This window comes from Pseudopipra pipra, chromosome 25 (genome assembly GCF_036250125.1).
Source record: "Pseudopipra pipra isolate bDixPip1 chromosome 25, bDixPip1.hap1, whole genome shotgun sequence".
Taxonomy (NCBI): Eukaryota; Metazoa; Chordata; class Aves; order Passeriformes; family Pipridae; genus Pseudopipra; species Pseudopipra pipra.
Genome location: NC_087573.1, coordinates 677939 through 697395, shown reverse-complemented (window position 1 = coordinate 697395; position 19457 = coordinate 677939). Strand labels below are relative to the sequence as shown.

Below are 19457 nucleotides of genomic sequence, written 5' to 3'. Positions count from 1 at the left end.
TGGAATGGCTGCAGCCACACAGCGAGGTCGGCGTGGGAAGGGGCTCACTTTGGGCTCGGGAAGCAGCAGCAGAAATCTCCTTTTGCCAGCCCAGGCACATCCTCCAGCTGCTGTCACTGCATGGATGTGTTACAGACTTCACAGGCTCTGAATGCTCCTAATGAGTAAAAGCACCAGTGGCAAATTTTAGTGCAGTTTTCCAAATACTAATGCTCAATAAACATTTGCAGAATTCACAGGCTTAAAACGTGTGTTAATCTGCAGCATCAATATTTTAAGGGCCCAGTCTCACCCTTCCTGTCCCCAAACTTGCCTGGTCCCACTCGGATTCCTCCCCATGACTCTGGTGTAATTCAGGGTAATTCATGGCCATTCCTGGCTGAGTGAGAAGATGCATTAAAAAAATCCCTTTTTCTAATAAAATACATTTATGTGCTAATAAACACTTATTGTTCTCTCAATCAAAGAACAAAATAAACAAGAGTAAAATGTCTCTTTGCTTCATTTTTCTGCATTTTTGGTCACTCCTTTGCCATCCTCTCCCCAAGCTGGAAGAAGTGAAGAGAGAAAGGAGAGGAGGTGAGAGAACACGATGGGATGCAGCTCAGCTGTTCCCATTTTGGTTTTCAAATCCAAGCTACAGAGTTTGCACTTGAAGGCTCAGGAATATTTTTAGGAATGGTAGAAAATGCAGCCTCATGCACAGTGAGGGGCTGTAACTGGCTTATCCTGTGGGACTGGGTGCCCTCCCTGGGCACCCCTCTGTCTCTCTGGGGTGCTGGTGACCCTGGGTAGGTGGTGGGAGAGCCTGGGATCTCCCATAATCCAAGTCCTGGGCTGAGCTCAAAGGCAGGGAAATCGCTCAGCATTTCAGTAAAAGAGGTCCCTGCCCTGCTCACAGGGAATATTTATTAGATTTGATGAAGTGCAATTCAGCTTTTACACACTCCAGGCACCCACTGACCTTTTATTTTCTCGTTCCCTCCTTCCCTCCTGCTGTTCCCGTATCAAACCCCGGTGGAGCAGGTTAAGCACTGCAAGACAACAACCAAGGCAGCACGAAATGCATTAAGTGGCTGTTTGTGGGGCCGCTCGGGCTGTCACAGCAGCAGGGGGATGATGGATGATGCTCCTGCTCCCACACGGGAGGCAAACCCCAGCCCTGTGCTCAGCACTGCAGGGGGGCACTCAGGTAAGGCCCAGCTCAGAGCAGCCAGGTGTGACCCCGAGGGAAGGGATCCAACCCCCGGGATCTGCAGGTGACCATGGACATGGGCCGGGCATGTGCCCACCCCGGGGGAAAGAAGGGCAGGGAAAAAAGGGGGGAAAGAAAGAAGAGGGGGGGAAAGAAGAGGCACAGCCATTGCTGTGGTCAGTGGTTCCAGCTGCCAGTAGGTTTCCTGGGACAGTGGCAGATCGGTGCCAGCTGCCCAGGATTTGTCAGACCCTCACTGGAGTCACCCTGCTCGTCCCACAGCCCTCGGCAGTCAGTGCCTGGTTATCTGTGTCTGGGGTTTGCTGCTGCTTCCTCTCCATTCTGGCTCCCAAGGCACCAGTTCATCCTGCAAAGAACAAGGAATCAGGGTCAGATGCCTTGGGGTGACAAACAGACAGTCCAGGTGACAGGTCAATGTGCTCCCTGTGAGTGACCCCAGGAGAGACCTGGGGACCAAGGAACAGCGGCACTGCTGTCCCTGCTGGGACATGGGGCCAGGAAAACCAGATGGAAAACTCTGACAGCCACAGAAAGTGCTGCAGAGACACTGGGGCCTGTGCAGATCTGATCCCAGCAGAGGACTCACATTTGATAAAATACCCATTTAATCCGTGGATCTTTTGCTCAGGCCTGGAACAGCAACCTCAGCGAAAGCCTCTCAACCACAAAAGCTTTAGAGAGCTAAACACTAAAGACTGGGAATTAAGGAGAATAAATATTAATGAAAGGAGTGGAAATATCCATCATTTTTCCAGACAGTCCTGCCCGTGCCCTGCTCCTCTGCACGGGCCCTTCGCATTCCTGCTCTCCGGAGCCCCGGCAGCGCTCGGAGCGATCCTGCAGGGCTGGAGCTGAGCCATGCAGAGGATGGAGGGAGCCCACAGCCCATGGGGAAGGAAAAGGAGGAGCAGGGGCTGCACAAGAAAAGGGTTGCTGGACCAACGTGGGATTCACTGCTGCAGGTCAAGCCCCAAGCGGCGCAGGCAGAGCCAGAACTGTTACATAAAGGGATGGGGAGGAACCCGGCCTGGGCTGGATGGAAGAAGAGAATCCAATTACAGGATGAAGGACACAGGGAGAGGACGGACACATTTGGTCTGGAGCAAATCCATAAAAGGCTTTAAAGCAGGGATGGCAAGAAGAGGACAAAAATGACCTGCGGTGCAGGACCCTCGGCCACCAGCAAGAGGAGCAGGGGCCTTGGAATGGGGCAGAAGGCAGGGAATGGGGCTCTGCAGCTGGCTGGGGGCATGACCAGGGCAGTGACAGGAGGGATTCTCCCCAGGACACCCAAAGTACCACCGGGACGTGGTTTTTGCAGGAGCTGGGACACCAATTTGGCTGTTCAGGGTGCCATGGGGACATTGGACTGAGGAGCCAGCCCAGCCAGGCACCAGGGAACAGCCCTGCTGGAAAGAGAAAACAAGCAGGCAACCTCCAAATTTCCTCTGTACTCTTTCCCAAAAGATTATAACCCAGCTGCCCATGTCACAGCAGTCTCCAGGCTTCCACTGAGAAAACCAAAGGCTTGTATTAGGAAGGAAAGAAATAAATTGACCCAGTTATGACAAAACGAAGCAGCGTGTGTAGAGCATCACCGTGGAGGGCTGGGAGCAGCCACTACAAGGCCCTCAGGAATAACAGGGTTCCACTTCAAATGAGATTTACGAATTAAAAATAAAAGAGCTGGATTGTTTCTGTGTGCCTGAACCCCCTTTTCTGGCTGCTCAGCCGGGCTGAAGGCTGGGCCATGGCAGCAGAGTGGACACTGCGGAATGAGGGAGGGGGTATCTGGGCACATCCATCCCTCTGGAATTAGATAAAAGCCTTCCTTCTGCCCCTCTGACTTTGCAGTCAAGCACCTGCCACTGGTCAGGTGCAGGAAAGCTTGGAGAGAAGAGCTGGACACAGATCCCTGACCCCCAGCTCTCCCAGTGAACTCCTGCCTAACGCCTGCCTGGCTCGGGCAGCCCATAAACCAGGACACATCCCAGCGAGGGACTGGCTCCAGTCTGCAAGACGGGGAGATCTCACTGGAGCATCTTCACCATCGCCCTGTCAGAGCACAGCTCGGTCCCTTGCACAGCCCCCAGCACGCAGGCAGTGCCAGTGCAGGCAGTGCCAGTGCAGGCAGTGCCAGTGCAGGCAGTGCCAGTGCAGGCAGTGCCAGAGTGGCTGTGCCGGCGGCTCCTCCGCGGTGCTGCAGGGCTGGGGGACTGTCTTGCACACCTGCCCACTCTGCTGCAGCCCTGGGTTGTCACTGAGGGAGGAGTGTTGACAGCACCACAGGGAGCAGAGCAGGTTCACAGCTGAGCTGGGATTGCTCAGCTCCTTGGCAAGAGAATGACAGGGCCCAAAGACTGGCTGTCTCTCCAAGGAAATCCTACGGTGCTTGTTGAGACATTACCTGGATCAGCAGAGGGAGGAAAAGCCTGGGAGCTGACAGGGGCCTGCCTGCTTGCAAATACCACGAGAAGAGGTTGGCGTGGTGCAGCTCTCCTGCTTCCCAGCTGCTTTATGGCTCAGTGTATCCACTCCTGTGAGGCTGTTCTGGGGGAGAGCCTGGAGCAGGATGGTGATGGGGAACCTGCAGGAAAAGAGGAAAATGGGAAGTGGGGTCCCTTCTGCCCAAACCTTGTGGGTGGGAGACAGGAAACAGTCTTCTGTGTACCCTTATTTTTTGGGACAGAAGCAAGGGCACAGGACAAAGCAGCTCCCTGTGCACCCCCAGATCCCTGTCCTGGATGGATCCACTGGAGGGCACAGCCCTTGCCACGGCCCAGGTAATCCCTGCTGGGGGAGGGAGGGCCCACTGAACCCAATTGTAAATACATCTGTGTCCTCCTTCTCCCTGCCACATGTTTAAATCTATTTGATCCACTCTAATGGATTGATCTACAAGTTTGTGCACACACATCCTGCTTTGGACGGGCGGCTGGCAGCGCCTCGCCCATCACGGCCTGTCAGCTCCACTCAGCCTCACCTCCACCGCAGGGCGAATCCAATTACAGGATAAAGGGTTTTCTTCCCCTCCATATGGTCTCTATAACGCTCTGGCTTTATCTTTCCTTAACCCCTTTCCTGGCGAGGGAGCTCCCAAGTCCGGCGTAAGCGGCTCAGCGCCGCGGCCGCGCGTGGCTGCAATGTGATACCAGGAAACGGGGTCTTCCCAGGGCAGCCGGGGCACCAAGGCACCTTCCTGCCTCTTCCCCTGCCCACTGGGGAGGAACGAGCCCCTCCAGAAGGGAGATTCAGGGCAGCACATTGCAAAACGAGTCAGAAGCACAGAGGAAGCTCAGCACGGCCGTGCAGGCAGCACTGTGCTCGTGGCCAAGGGTCACAGGGCTGAGCCTCAGCCCAGCACCAGAATCTAAGCTCAAGCTTCTGCTTCATGACTGATTGGTTATGCTTCTGCATTTCTCTCCATCTTGCTCTGCCAGTTGTTCCCTTTGTGCCCGTGGGCAGGTGGGTCCCGTGCCTGTGCCCAGCCCTGGTGCAGAGCTGGGCACAGGGGTAGGGACAGGCACCACAAAGGGTTCCAGGAACCCACCTCCCCCGGGGTTTGCTCTGCCTGTCGCTGAGCCCTGCCAACCAGCTCTATCAGCTCTGTGAATCAGTTATTTGATTATAATCATCAGCTCTTGCTTTACACAGGACATGAAAGCCCAGAGCAGCTCAGGGCCCGTCACGCAGAGTGCGAACAAACAACGGATGAGACAAGCTCATCTCAAAGCACTTGGCAGGGCAGGAAAACCTGCAAGGGGGAAGAAAACCCTTTTCTTGAGGACAAACACAAAGGCAGCAAACCTCTCCTCCCGCATTAGCCAAGGCCTGGAATTTGCTGTTGCCTTTTTGTCGTAGAGTCAGCACAGAACACAACCGAGCGCTCTCCAGGAGCGAGAACAGCCTGTAAAGTTTCCCTGCTAAGAGACACCAAATTAAAGCCATCGCTTTCCATTTCTGAGACAGAGATGCAGCAGGAGCCGAGGTTGCATTCAGGACACGTCCTGGAGGAACCAGCCATCCTCGCCGGTGTCATTTCCCTGCACTGGGTTTATTCGAGGCCTCTGGAATTGCTCCGGCTGTGCTGACCTGGGAGAGCTCTAAATCCACTGCCCCACACCCCGGGCTGGCTCAGGGCACTGGGGAGTCCACGAGGACACCTGTGCAGGGACAGCCCTGGTGGCACTGCAGGGGTGACTCGGGCTTACCTGCCCCACAGTCAGCTCCAAAAAGGGGAAACATCCCGGTCTGGATCTTGTTGACCCTCTGTTGGCAGTTCTCTCTCTGTGAAAGGTTCCCGGGGACCACGCATGAAGCCAAACCTGGACCACACCTCATGTTAAAGAGAGTGGAGGGGATCTGCTGAGCCAGGAAAAGTCCCTCTGCAGAAAGTACTGCTGATCCTTTCCCTCAGCACCCAGACCTGTCAGTGCCCCCTTCCCCCATAGCTGTGCTTTCCTTGTACAGCTCTCAACTCTTCAGGCAAAGTCAGGACACACAAAGAGGTGGCAGGAAGTCTCAGAGATGGGAGGGGAAAATTAACAATCCCGTGAGGCACTTGTGTCCACATGTAAAACCTTGGAGCTTTCAGGTGCTCCTGGTGCTAACTGCAAGGTTGAAGGTGGGCCATCACAGTGAAATACTGTAGCTGAAGAGAGTTGCTTTCTCCCATGGAAGCTGGGAGGGACACACTGGAACCGAGATGGATGCACAGCTTCCAGGGCCATGGGACTTCTCCACAAGAAGCTCTTCCCCTCAGGGAAGACTTAGACCCAGAATTTCACGAGTGGTGGTTTCACAGGCTGTGGGGTGAGATAATTCCAAGAGGCACAGCCATCCCATGGGGAGTCCTTGTCCCAGGGCACCTGAGGCTGGTGTGACCCACTTCCTCTGGCCACGTCCCAGTTCTGCTGCTGTTGGATCAGCGATTAGGACACGATCCATCCATCCCTCCCACCCTCCTGAGCCTTCCGCTCCCGTGCCCCGGCCCTGAGAGGCTCCAGCCTTGCAGAAGGGCCTCACTCATCCTGCAGGACAAGGCTGATTTTTCCATGCATGTCTCGTGGAGGGCAGCGGTGAGGAGGAGGCTGAGAGCTTACCCCCTTATCCGATCAGGCGTTAACGCCCCAGATGTCAGGGATTAAGGGAAGAGCTTCCTAAGGCGCCTTAGCCAGGCCTCCTGGAGAAGGAGCACCCATGACCCAGAAGGAAGAAATGGGGAAGAGCTTGGATGAGATGGAGCACTGGTGCTCCAAGCTGGCACTGATCCTGCTGGGAAGGTTTCACAGTCTCGTGTGTCCCGGAATGGGGATCCCACATTCCACAGTCAGTGCTGAGAGACTGGGAGAAGCTTCTTTCCATCCTACTTGCTCTTCCAGGTTGGGCTGGTCTCTCTGCACTCTCTCTGGAGGGAATTCAGGACATCATTGCTAAGTCCTTTGTCCTCTGGCACAACCAGACCTGCCCCAAAACACTGCATTTACCAGGACTGCAGCCTTTGGGATGGGCAGTGGTTTCCCCTCCTGCCTTGGCCCATCTCCTCGTACAGAGGTGGCCCTTGGCTGTGCCAGCAGAGCCTGGATTTGCTCTGTGATGGGGACAGGTATCTACACCAGCAGCCCCCAAAACCAGGCACCCAAAACACAGAGCTAAGCCAACAGCTCAGACCCACAGAGCTCAATCCAGTCTTCCCCCAGTGACCTCCTCAATGTCAGTGGGGCAGAACTGGGCAATCCCCAGTCCCCAAATCTTCCCATGGGGTCCTCCAGGCACTCAGGGACTCCCCAAAGCCTGTGATACACTGTGGACCCCAGAACGGCTCCATTTCCACATCAGTCACCCAAAACGGCCGCTCCCAAACTCCTCACTGCTTCTCCCACCTCTGCTCCCCTTCCCAAGGACTCCCCACCCCATCCTTCCTCCCCCCAACTCCTTAAACAATATTAAACACTTAATGGCAATTAATACGCTTTAATGCAGGTTTTGGGGCCAACTGGCTGCTTAGAGGGTGCTTAAACCATCAACCCCTCTCAATCCCGTTGCCCTTGTCACACAAAGTTAGCCGAGCCCCTCATCAGGCCCCCCCCGTGCTCCCTCGAGGGGGCCCAAGGGTATAAAACCTCCCTGGCCCGCGGGCACCGCCAGCCCCCGGCGCGGCACAGCCACCACCTCCCGTCCCCTCGGCTCCTGCCGCCCCTGACCCGCTCGTTTTTGGGAACCGGGGGGAATCCTCTATTTGGGTGGGTTTTTTCCGCATTGGGGGTTGGGGCAGGGGCTTTTTTCTCTCGTTAATTGGGGTCGAAGCAAAATTATTTAGAGAAAGCCCCAAAGGGAGAGCGGCTCGCGCAGGGTGGGCAGGATGAACGGGACGGAGGGTGTCAACTTTTACGTGCCTATGTCCAACAAGACGGGGGTGGTGCGGAGCCCCTTCGAGTACCCCCAGTACTACCTGGCCGAGCCCTGGAAATACCGCATCGTCTGCGTCTACATCTTCTTCCTCATCTCCACCGGCTTCCCCATCAACTTCCTCACCCTCCTGGTCACCTTCAAACACAAGAAGCTCCGGCAGCCGCTCAACTACATCTTGGTCAACCTGGCGGTGGCCGATCTCTTCATGGCCTGTTTTGGCTTCACCGTCACGTTCACCACCGCCTGGAACGGCTACTTCATCTTCGGCCCCACCGGCTGTGCCGTGGAGGGCTTCTTCGCCACGCTGGGAGGTAAGGCCTGGGGGCGCCTGGGGCTTCTCCGGGGCTTTGGGAGCCCAGCTCCTGCCCTTGTCGGGCCATCCCACGTCGCTGTGTGGGGCAGAGCTCGCCGGGCAAGCACTGCTTCCCCGCGCCTAAAACTGGGGAGGAAAACAGGTTTATGCGTGTTTGACCTTGATCCCAAGAAGCCCCCACCCCATCACCAGCCAGGCAGCGGCAAGGAAAGGAGCCCTGGGAAGGGATCGCTGTTTGCAGGATCCCACCTGGGGTCACCTGGCCACACTGGTCAGGTGCATTTATGGGTCTCACACCAAGGTGGCTCTCAGAGACCCCCCAGGCATGACCACACCACGTCCCTGAATCACTGCCAAACATCTCAGACCAAGCACAGGGCTGGACAAGTCATCTTAGAGGTCTTTTCCAACCTTAATGGTTCCGTGATTACTTCTTCACCAAAGGCTTCCCTTTTGGGCAAAAATGGAGGGTTCAGGGCAGGAAGAGATATCCCTCAGGAGGGGAACCCCACGGAAGAGGTACAGGCATGGAGAGGGCTCACAGCTCATCTAGAGGCAAAAGGAAGAGGCAGCAGCTCCTAACCAGAGAGAACAGCAGTGGAGGGGGAGGAGGATCCAGGGTGGTTCCCAGGCTCCACAGCAATGGCTCAGCTCTGTCCTGGTTGCACCAAATTTGGGTGCCCTTGGGAGCCTCCTTATGGCACTTCTCAGGGACACAAGTGCCACCAACACTTCGCCCCTGCAGAAAGCCCTGTGGAAAACAGGGAGAATTCACTTGGCACCCCGTGCCCACACAGCACCTCGTGATGGATCTGACACCCAACAGTCCTTGTTACCAAGATGCAGAACCACCACGAGGACTTTGCTTGCTTTCCTCTAAGTGGGGCGATTTCCCACAATGATGCTGACCTGAAAATACATACATTTTAAAAATGTGGATATTCTGACAGGGAAAAGCAGCTAAATGTCCTGATCCAAGCCAAGGAAGGGCTTAGTCTTGGGGTCAGATGATCACACAGGTCTGCACCATTTCTGCTGGGTGAGCCTGGGGGCTCCTGGGCAGCATTATTTGCCTTTCCAGTGTTTGCATCTCTCAGAGAAGGAGGAGGCTCCTGTTCACAGGGAAGAAAGTTGGATGGGAAGCAGTTGCTGTGCGAGCAGCAGGTCTCCAGCGAATCCCAGCACAGGGTGTAGTTATCAGCAGATTATCACAGCTGGGGGCATTAGCAGGCTTACAGCACCACTAAACGCTCCCAATCCCCTGAAGTTTAATTATCCCTCATAAATACATGTGCACGCACACCCACCCACACGGCCCCCCCACACCTCCCCCGGTGCAGCGCCAGCGGAAGGCTCATGAAATACACATTTAAAGGGATCAACAGGTTCGGAGGCATCTGGCATCATCACTGGGAATTGTGCTTCCTCACACCCAGGTGGGACTCACCCCCTTGATTTTTAATCTATTAAAACCCCACGATGATCCCTCCTCTGCCAGCACCTCTCGCTGTGGTGCAGTCCCACCCTCGGCTCCCAGAGCTCCTGCACCTCAGGGACGGGAGGTTCCCAGTTACTCAGTAGGAATGCTGGTTATCCCATGCTGATCCCCAGCCCCTCAGTTCCCTCTGCTCTTCTCCTCACCAACAAGGGGAAGACGAAGCCCAGAGGGGCTCTGAGTTCTCCCTCTCCCTCCCGCAGGCGAGGTTGCCCTGTGGTCCCTGGTGGTCTTGGCCATCGAGCGTTACATCGTCATCTGCAAACCCATGGGCAACTTCCGCTTCTCCTCCACCCACGCCATGCTGGGCATCGTTTTCACCTGGGTAATGGCCCTGTCCTGCGCTGCCCCTCCCCTCTTCGGCTGGTCCAGGTGAGTCTCAGGATGCTCAGCAGCAGCAGCTCTCAGCATCCCTCGTCCACAGGGGGCTCCTGGCAGGAAAGTGCTCAGCCTGGGTAGAGGGAAATAAATATCCCGCTGCCTGTGGGAGGCAGGGATGTCACAACAAGCCAGCACTGAGTGCCCAAGGGCAGCACACTGGCACAGCTGGTGCCAGCCCTGCAGGAGCCGTGGGCTGCAGGGCCAGCGAGGCCCAGGCAAGGGGCACAGAGGAGCCCACCCAGACCACACGTGCCACTCTTCCAGCATCCCCCGTCCTCGGGGAATCTGGTCCCGAGGTTGAGCCCCTCCTGCTGCCCCCAGGGAGGGTCCAGGTGCAGATGCCAGCCTTTCTCCCTGACAGGTACATACCAGAGGGGATGCAGTGTTCCTGCGGGCCCGACTACTACACCCACAACCCCGAATTCCACAACGAGTCCTTCGTCCTCTACATGTTCGTCGTCCACTTCTTCATCCCCGTCATCATCATTTTCGCCTCCTACGGGCGCCTCGTTTGCAAAGTCCGAGAGGTAACGCTGGGAGGGGATTAATGGGGCTGGGACAGGCAGCTCGGGCAGCAGAGGGGTGGTGGGGCAGGGCTGGAAAGCTGCAGGGCCCCTCACCTCCCGCTGTGCCCACAGGCAGCTGCCCAGCAGCAGGAATCAGCCACGACCCAGAAGGCAGAGAAGGAGGTGACACGGATGGTGATCCTCATGGTGATGGGTTTCATGATGGCCTGGACGCCCTACGCCGTGGTGGCTTTCTGGATCTTCTCCAACAAGGGAGCGGAATTCACGGCCACGCTGATGGCAGTGCCTGCTTTCTTCTCCAAGAGCTCCTCCCTCTACAACCCCATCATCTACGTCCTCATGAACAAACAGGTGAGATGTCCCACGGCACGCAGGGTGAGCCTCTGCCCTGGGCTGACCAGCACATCTGGGGTCACCCCAGTCACGTTGCTCCTCCCCAGAAGGGGCTGAATCTCAGTCTGGGGACAGCAGCAAGTTCAGGGGCTGTTGGAGGCTTTTGGTGCCACGTTCTCATTTCTCTCCCCTCCTCAGTTCCGTAATTGCATGATCACCACGATCTGCTGCGGCAAGAACCCCTTTGGGGACGACGAAACCTCCTCCGCCGTATCCCAGAGCAAAACCGAGGTCTCCTCCGTCTCCTCCAGCCAAGTATCGCCCGCATAGACCATGGACAGTTTGAACTGGTTTGACCTGCCGAGCTCGGGGATCCAAACAAACGGCCACACCCCCCCTCGTGCCCCTCCCCTGCACAAGAATTTGGCTGTGCACGTCCTGCCGTAGTGACCCCCCGTGCAGCCCCCACCCCTGCACCCCCGGGGCACTTTGAGCTCCCCCCACTGACACAGAGGGACCCCCGGGCCCTGCCCCAGCTCCCAGGACACTTTAGGGGACTGTCCCCACCTGCCCCCAGCCCAGCACCCCCTGCTTGGTTCAAATTGTGTTCAAAGAGAGAAACCCCAAACTGCAACATTGTCCTCCCTGAGACGTGCTCCCCACCAGCTCCCCCTTCCCTGGGCTCCAGGGAGCGCCACGGGAGCATCCAGAACCCAAAGCATCCTGACCAAGCACCATTGGAAGCCCCTGGGAGCAGGACCCCATGGCCAGGGTGGCCCCAGGTGCCCCTTGGCAGGGCCCGAGCCCAGGGCTGGCCAGAGCCGGGAATCAATTCCCACAATCCCATAAATCAATATAACAAACGGAGCCACGAGCTTCGCCTCCAGCCCTGCTCCCTCCAGCCCCAAGACAACACTGTAGATATATTTTTTTTTTGTCTTGGAACCTGTAAATATTTGCTCACATACTTTGAAGTCTCTATCTTTCTCAGCCCTTTCCTTTCTCCTCCTCCTCCCAACTCCGAGGCAGGGAAACCACCTTCCTTCCCCCTCTGCTCCGGCTGGACAGGCACGGCCAACCTTGGAGGGTGGGGCTGGTACCGAGCGCTTTCCTGTACATATTTTATAAATAAACGATGCCACGTCAGCACAAGGACGTCCACAGGCAAGAAGTAGGGATTAAAAAATAAGAAATAAACAGAAGCAGCACAGAGAAAACCACAGATGCTCAGTCCTTGTCCTTTCTCTTGGGCTGCGGTGACAGGACCGGTGGCCAGCTGGGGACATGGGATGCTGCTGTTGGAGACACAAGCCCAGAGCTGCCCCAAAAGCTGTGGAAGGGGGAGCTGTGGGTCAGGCAAGCCCAGATCAAGGGGGAGAGCAGAGACCATCCCCACAAGGTGACAGCCTCATTAGCTGGAGCACCAAAGGGGTTTAGAGGCAAAAAGAGACAGGAACAGGGCACAGCTGGTGCTGCTGCTGCCCCACAGCCCTCACTGCCAGCCCACCAACAGCCGCTGGCTTTCATCCTTTAAGATTTAAGATTTCCCCAGGTAGCCTTAAATAAAACTTCAGCAAAGAGCTTTTTGCAGAGTTCAAGTTCCCCTCCCTGCGGGGCCCTTCCAGTCAGCGTCGTTATGGAATTGGCAGAGTCAGGGAAAAATCATTCCCTGTGGCAGTGAATCCGTTATGGAGCCGCTGGAGAGCAATCCTGAGTCCCATCCCTGCCAGGCCCTTGCCCTCCACTCCTCCCTGCTCAGCTCACACCTGCCCCTCTCAGGTGTCATTCCTCCTTTTTTGATCCAAAGCAACCAAAAGCAGTGGGAAGCCCAAGGCTTGTCCCTGTGATGGGAACACGGGGATACAAAACACCTTTGGTACCAAAGCACCAAGCCCTGGGGAGGGGGAAGGATGCAGCCCCCAGCCCTGGCTCCCCAGGCCCCCTCCTCCTGCCTCCACACCCCGCAGGACTGGACCTGCACCACCCAAATTCGGGGCTGCTGGCCAGACCCCGGTGCTGGGTCAGCACAGGAGGGAACCTCACACCACTCCTGCACTGAATAATTCACAGCCACTCTCCCGGGCTCGGGAGCCTCTTTTCCTTCCCTACAAAGCACCGAGCCCGTTTCCCTCAGCTCTTTGAGGACAGAGGCACCGGGGCTGTTTTATGGTGAGTGATTGAACGTGGAGGAGCCCCCGCTCCACCTCCCTCCCCTCGCAGACTCCCGAGTGCAACACGTTCCAGGAGCTCAGCCCTCCCCTCCCACACGCCCTGAGCACAGACCTGGCCCTGCATCCCCCCGCAGGTTTTACCATTTTTAAATGCTGCAGCTGTAGCCAAGGGCTGCTGCCTTTTGCGCAGTGATGCTGGAAGAACCCACAGGGAATCCACAGCACTCTGAAGGGGAATAACAGCAGCCTGTGATCCCTAACAGGGAGCTCTGGGGAGCCAGGGACCACCTGGGTGTGGGCTGAGGCTTCGCAGCCAAATTCCTACAGGCAGGGGGAGCAGAGTCCAGCCCGTGGTGCTGTGGCAGATGCCGGCAGTGGTGCCGGGATCCCCCTGGCACTGCCCACCCAGCTGTCCCCCAGATGTGTCCCTACCTGTGCCACCAGGGAGAATCGATCCCAGCAGAACAGTTTTCCCTCCTGGTTCATCCATCCTGCTGCCAGGAGCCTTCCCAAGGTGGGTGCTGTCTGGACAGGCCGTGCACACAGCGGCCTGAGCGTGACCAGTTATGGGGAAGTGGAGATGGAATCCCCATCCCTGGAGGTGCTCAAGGAACAGCTGGAGGTGGCACTCAATGCTCTGGCCTGGGTGACAGGTAGGGATCGGCCACAGGCTGGGCTTGATGCTCCTGGAGGTCTTTTCCAGCCCCAGTGATCCTGGGATGCTGATGCTCTCAGGTGCAGGCAGGTTGGAGCTGTCAGTGATGCAAAGGAGCAGCTGCTTTGTCTGGGGTGGAAGCTGTGGATGGGAACAGAAGGATAAACCCGTCCTAAGAGAGTGACTGCTCTGCTCTGCCTTCAGCCCCTCTGCAGCAGCCACTGAGGATGATGATGGCACTCCCTCCTCCTCAACCAAATCCCTACAAACACCCAAAGCACCCAAGCTCAGCACTGGTTTCTCCAAGCTGTGGGGGCAGGGGAGGAGCAGCCACCAGACAACCAAAATCCTGAACCTCGTTCAGCCCTCGCTGATCCAACCCTTCCACCCCAGAAAGCATCTCATTCCAGGGTTTCTCTTTTCTGTCCCCCCCCCCCCCCCCCTTGTTTCCAACGCTGCTTTTTGGCAGTGCAAAGCTGTAATTCTCTGGGATCTGCCTCCCAGGCCCCGCTCCCCTCATTTTTCAAAGCCCAGGGGCTTTTAAAGATGTTCTTCATCGATCCAACACTTATTTATATGCGAACAATCGGAGAAGATGGTTTGTCCAGTTATTAAATTTGGAGAGCTGACAAAAGCAATCAGAAGACAGATCATGTAATGGGAGATTAAGAAGGAGGCAGCAGGAGCCTGGATTCCTGGCCCCGTGTTTCAGATGGGTTTATCCATGTGTATCTCTGTATTTTTACTGCTCAGATGGCAACGTAATAAAACGAACCAATTGTGCTCTTTGCCCACAGGGTTTATCACTAATTGATTTTGCAACAGCTCATCTAATATCAGCTTCCAAGGCTTTCACAGGGGCTGCATCCAAGGGGATTATCCTGGCTGGGGGTATCTCCTGGCAGAGGAAGAGCCCAGGCTGGGTCCAGGGAAGAGCTCGAGGTTGGTCCCACTGCCCTCGGTGGGGCAGAGCCCAGGCACCAGCCCAGCTCTGTGGGCAGCTTGAAACCAGGCAGGCTGAGGTGACTTAGGGACATGGCTTAGTGATGGACCTGGCAGTGCTGGATTAAGGGTTGGACTTGATGATCTTAGAGGGTAATTCCGACCTAAACAATTCTTTGAACCTGATTTCAAGTTTCCTTAACTCATTTTCACACAGCTAAGCTTTAATCCACCTTCATTACGTTTTGTTCTCACTAAAGCTCCTCATATTGCAAGGACAAGACAGCCAGTGACAATTAATTGTTTAAAATTTGATGAACTTCATATTCAGATTGGATCTGGGCACAGCCAACCAGCCCCAGCATACCTATAAAAATCCATTTGGTAAATAACCTGAGGCAGGAGTTGTCCTTCTGGAGCCCTCAGACAATCCCCACCTTTCCCCCCTGGGAAATCCCCACACGCTCTGTCCCTGAGGAACCAGGAGATCCCCAAACCCAGACCCAAGGTCCCAGCCTTGAACAATCATCCTGGAGTTATTTCTTCCCACTTTTCCACAAATACATTGATCTGTTCAGGCCCTGCACTTGCCAGGATCATCCCAGTATCCCCCCTCGGGGCAGGTCCCATCACCTGCTGCAGCACCACTGGCTGGGGCTGCTCCCACCTGAATTCAGATGCAACTGAGGAAAGCAGCCAGACTTCACCAGGAAACAGAGACAGCTGGAAAGTCGGGCCCAAAGGGCATTTCAGAGTCTGCCTCTGCTCTCTGCAGCTGGGATCGCTCCTCCTCACCCCGGCACTGCCGTCATCTGTTTTGGGAAAACTGCAGTAATTGGCTCAATTCATTTTAAATCAGTTATCGTTTGTGCAAGCAGCAATCAGGGAGAAGCAGCTTGTAGTTAATAACATCCTGATTTGGAGCATCCATAGGGATGAGGAGGGAGATCTCCGTGAGGGGCTGGTCCTTGGTCCTTGACCCCCCCCCCCCAAAGAGGGGGCAGGTGAGGGGCACAAACCCTGCACCCAAACGGGGTCCCAGCCCAGTGCTGTGCCACACAGACCCCCCCTGCCAGGGCTGATCCCTCCAGGCTGGACCAGCACTGCCTGGCCTTTCTCCCAGGACATTTTTATCCATCAGTGCAGAGGCAGCTCCGGATGCCGGAGGGTCTGGCTCTGCCTATTTGTCTCTGCCAAAGGAAAAACATCTCCCTGTCCAGCCACACCAGCAGCTCTGGAAAACAAGATTAAAATTAAACACTGTCCCCTTCCCTCTGTGCCATCCCCCCAGTCCCTCTCTGGGATGCACAGACCCTGGTACCACGGGGAGAAGCTGCCCCTCAGGAAAAACTTCCAAGGTGTAACCTCGACAGAGGTCAAAATTCCAACCCCACAGAGCCAGGGGCACATTGCACAACCCTGGCAGGCCAGGGAGACCCAGGCAGTTTGTTTGCCTTCCCCAGGGGGGTTCCCAAACTCCCACATTTGTGCCACTTTCCAGCAGGGCCATCCCCAGCCCGTGCAAACCCTCCCCGAATCCATCACCGCTGCCTGTGTCACCTTAGCAGCAATAAAAGGATTCAAACAGCAATTCCTTACTTTCATGAACAAATGGCCCTGGATGGATGATTCAGGCAGCATTCAATTCCCAGCAAGAAAGTGTCAGCAAAAACCCGGCCTCTCACATGGAGGAGGAGAACTGCAAATAAATAGGGAATTATTACCACTTAATACCAGGTGGGCTTTTACTCCCCAGTGCTCTGCTCTGGGAGATGCCAAACACTCCTGACACTCCAGCAGCTGGGAGGGCCTGGCCAAGGGGGGATACACGGACTGAGTGATGGCCCAGAGACCATCCCCATCCATCTGCCAGGGCTCTGCTCCAGCCTGTGCCCTCCAGAGCCCCTTTTCTCCTCCCCACAGCCCCTTCTCCCACCCCCCCTCCTCACCCCCAGCCTCCCATTCACAGTTCACTGCCACCAACACGGGGGGCTCAGGACTCCCAGCCCCTCAGTGGCACCAGCCCCCCCAGCTCCAGGGGGACCCAGGGTGGGTTCCCTGTGCTCCTGGGGCTGCTCCTGGCCATGGAGCAGCACACAGCAGCCTCCTCCAGGCTCTCCATCTCTCCTTCCCCCAGCCTGCCTGTATTTTTCTTGTTCATCAGACTGACAAATGGGCAGAAAACAGACTTCTGGTGATTTCCTGCGCAGGCTGCCCACTCCTCCTCTCCCCTCGGCGATGACTGAGAGCTGAAGAAACAGGAATAGCATATAAATTTCCTCCCTGCTTTAATAAATACCTCTATTACCTTGTGCTTCCCCCCAGCTCGCTGTGCAGCTCCCACTGCCCGCCAGGCAGACACAATAAACCAAAACTCTCATTTCTGTGGGGAAAAACCAGCAGGACTGAGCCAGGCAGGTGGGACTGGGCTGGGGGCAGCAAGGGAGGAGGTGAAAGCCCCTCTCAGGGGTCTGGCTGCAGCTTTGCATCATCACATAGGGAGCCAAATGAATGAATTTATTAGGGAAGGGTCTTGGGGCTTGTTATCCCTCAGACACTGTCCTGGTCCCGGGGGAAGGAAGGTTGTCACCACCCCCAGGGACCCCAGTGCTGCTGGGCTTGTCCCTGGCACCACCATCCCCTTGGGGTGGGCCTGGGATTTACTCCAAGGAGGGAATAAGGACAAACCACACTGAAACCTCACCCAGAGGGTTCAGGGGCAACAGAAGGGTTTGGTGGCAGGGGAAAGCTGTCCCAGCAGTGACCTGAGCTGTGGGCAAAAACCCCAGCTGGGTTTGTCCTCCCCATACCTCCTTTGATTCCAAACCCTTTCCCGTGGCTGTCAGGACACCCAGGAAAGAAAGTGCCACTGCACCTTGGCCACCAGAGCCCTGGGAAGCACAGGCAGCCTTCCCAAAGGGCCTGAGCATGGCAGGGGGATGCAGAGACCTCGCTCCATCCCCACCACACCTGGTCTGGGAGGCAGCAGGTAAACACCACCAGCCTTTTCCACCCCCAGCACTGCCAACAGCCCCCCAGGGGACCACTGTCCCCTCTCCCACCCACAGCAGGGCCTCATCCAGCCCGGGCACAGCTGCCCCCATCCCCTGGGCACAGCCCCCGGCTCCTTCGCCCCGTGGTTGGATTGATGGTGGTGCTTTGCAAAGCCTGAAAAAAACACCTTCTAAAGGAGTATTAGGGGGTGGCAGCCTCCCAGTCTCCCCCTTAGCCAGCAATTGGTGTGTCTCATCTGCTTCCTGGAGTCTATTTAACTTCTAAATTTAACAAGCTCTTAAACAAGCAGCAGCAGCAAGTGGCAGCGCTCGGCTCCCACCCCGCGAGTGGCATTTCAGGGCCCGGCTGCCACCAGCCCAGGAATGGGAAATTTCTCAAATGTCTCTTTGATTTATGGCTCCAGTTAATTCTCCAGGAGGCCCGTGAGCTGCCCCCAGCACACCAAACCTCCGAGGGATAAATAATTTACCAGATGGTTAAATATTCTTTAAGGTCTAGAGAACATCAGCAGGAGCAGAGTTTTTCGAGGGAGTAACACAAAGCTACAAATTGAGCACAAAAAGCAGGGGAATGGCCTGGACCAGGCACTGCCATCGGCTCAGGGCCATGGGAGGGGAAGGACCAGGACATTCCAGAGCTGCTGCCACTCCACCCAGCAGGATCAACACAGCAGCAAACAGGCTCAGCTGGGGGGTTTAGGAGAATGTCCCACCCAGATGTGCCCTGCCAGCTGTGCAGGGGGGGCTGCCCTGCCTGGGAAGGAACTGACGAAGTGGGGAGCAGGGAGGGAAGGGGGGAGGTGAGTTCCTGGGGTGTGCAGGGCTCAGGTGAAGCCACATCTGCCTGCAGAGGACACTGGTGCCCCAAACACGCCCGGACTGCCCAGTGCCCTCGGAGAGCACAACGTTTTGGCAGCAGACCCTCGATGAAATGTGGTGTCAAGGGGATGTTTCCCCCTCCTCTGCTCTTCCTCCCCTACAAAGCCCTCCCGAGGCAGCGGGTGAGGGCAGCACTCGCAGCCTGCGCTGGAGTGAGCCCGGGGCTGATGCTGGGGGGAGACCGCGGAGCGAGAGGCAGCGCTGGCTGAGGCAGAGCTTGGAGGGGAGAGGCACGAGTGCTCCCCTGGAAGCTCTCAGCACGATTTCAGTCTGGGGTCGGGATGTTTTGGGACTCTCCAGGGCAGAAAGGCGGCCCCGGGGCCCCGCAGCCCCCCCGGCCGGGCCGATGCTGGCGGAGGTAGGTGGCAGCAGAGCCTGTTTCTTGCGGCAGCCGGGATGCGACAGCCCGGTCCCTGCTCAGAGCCACCCCGCCACCCCCGGGCAGGTACCTACATGCCCGGCTTTACCCACGCTCCGAGTTTCCCCGCAGCTCCTCTTCCCCAGGTTCCTCTCCTTGAGCACAGCGCAGAGCTCAGGTCTGGGCTGAATTTCTCCCTGGTTGGGATGCACCAGGCAAATCAGCCAAGTGCAGCTAAAACCCCTCTGTTCCTGGGGCTTGGCTCCGTGCCTGCCTCTGCTCCCCTCCTGCACCCCTGCACTGGGCATCGCTGGGTACCCCCAGGGCAGCCCCCCTGAGCTCAGGTCTGGGGGGACTGTGCTGGTCCCTCAGGGAACACAAAGCATTTTGCCCCCACAACCTGTCCTGCTCATCCTCTGCCACTGTCTCCAAACCCCCATCCCAGCCCCTCCCTGTGTTTTCCTGGGCCTGCTGTGGCTCAGCACACGATTAACAAACTAAGCAATGCTTTAGGGAACACTGTCCCCAAAACCCCTCCTGGAGGAGGCCCATGGGACCCTCATCCCCAGGGATCCCACACCAATGGGAATGATGAGCAGCCTGCTGAGGGCTGGGAGGAGGAACCCCCACTCAGTCCCTGTCCCAAAGGGTTTCTCTCAGCTGTCCCTGATAAATGGATAATGAATAATTCACTGTTGGCTTTGGCTTTATGAAGTATTCATTGCACTCGAGCTTCCCATGGTAATTAACCATCCTGTGAGC

General features: G+C 56.6%; 1 protein-coding gene and 1 long non-coding RNA gene across 2 annotated transcripts; one reads left to right on the top strand and one right to left on the bottom strand.

The window, feature by feature from the left end:
• Positions 1–312: 312 nt before the first annotated feature.
• Positions 313–13445, bottom strand: LOC135402433 (uncharacterized). Its single transcript, XR_010425125.1, has 6 exons — positions 13280–13445; positions 7668–8066; positions 5428–6623; positions 3624–3803; positions 965–1562; positions 313–379 (listed from the first exon to the last, which is right to left on the bottom strand). It is a non-coding gene; the product is annotated as an uncharacterized LOC135402433 (long non-coding RNA).
• LOC135402432 (green-sensitive opsin) lies at positions 6709–11428 on the top strand. Its single transcript, XM_064635584.1, has 5 exons — positions 6709–7938; positions 9639–9807; positions 10178–10343; positions 10455–10694; positions 10875–11428. The coding sequence occupies exons 1-5, from the start codon at positions 7578–7580 to the stop codon at positions 11004–11006; spliced, it is 1068 nt and encodes a 355-aa protein (XP_064491654.1). The 5' UTR covers positions 6709–7577; the 3' UTR covers positions 11007–11428.
• Positions 13446–19457: the final 6012 nt, after the last annotated feature.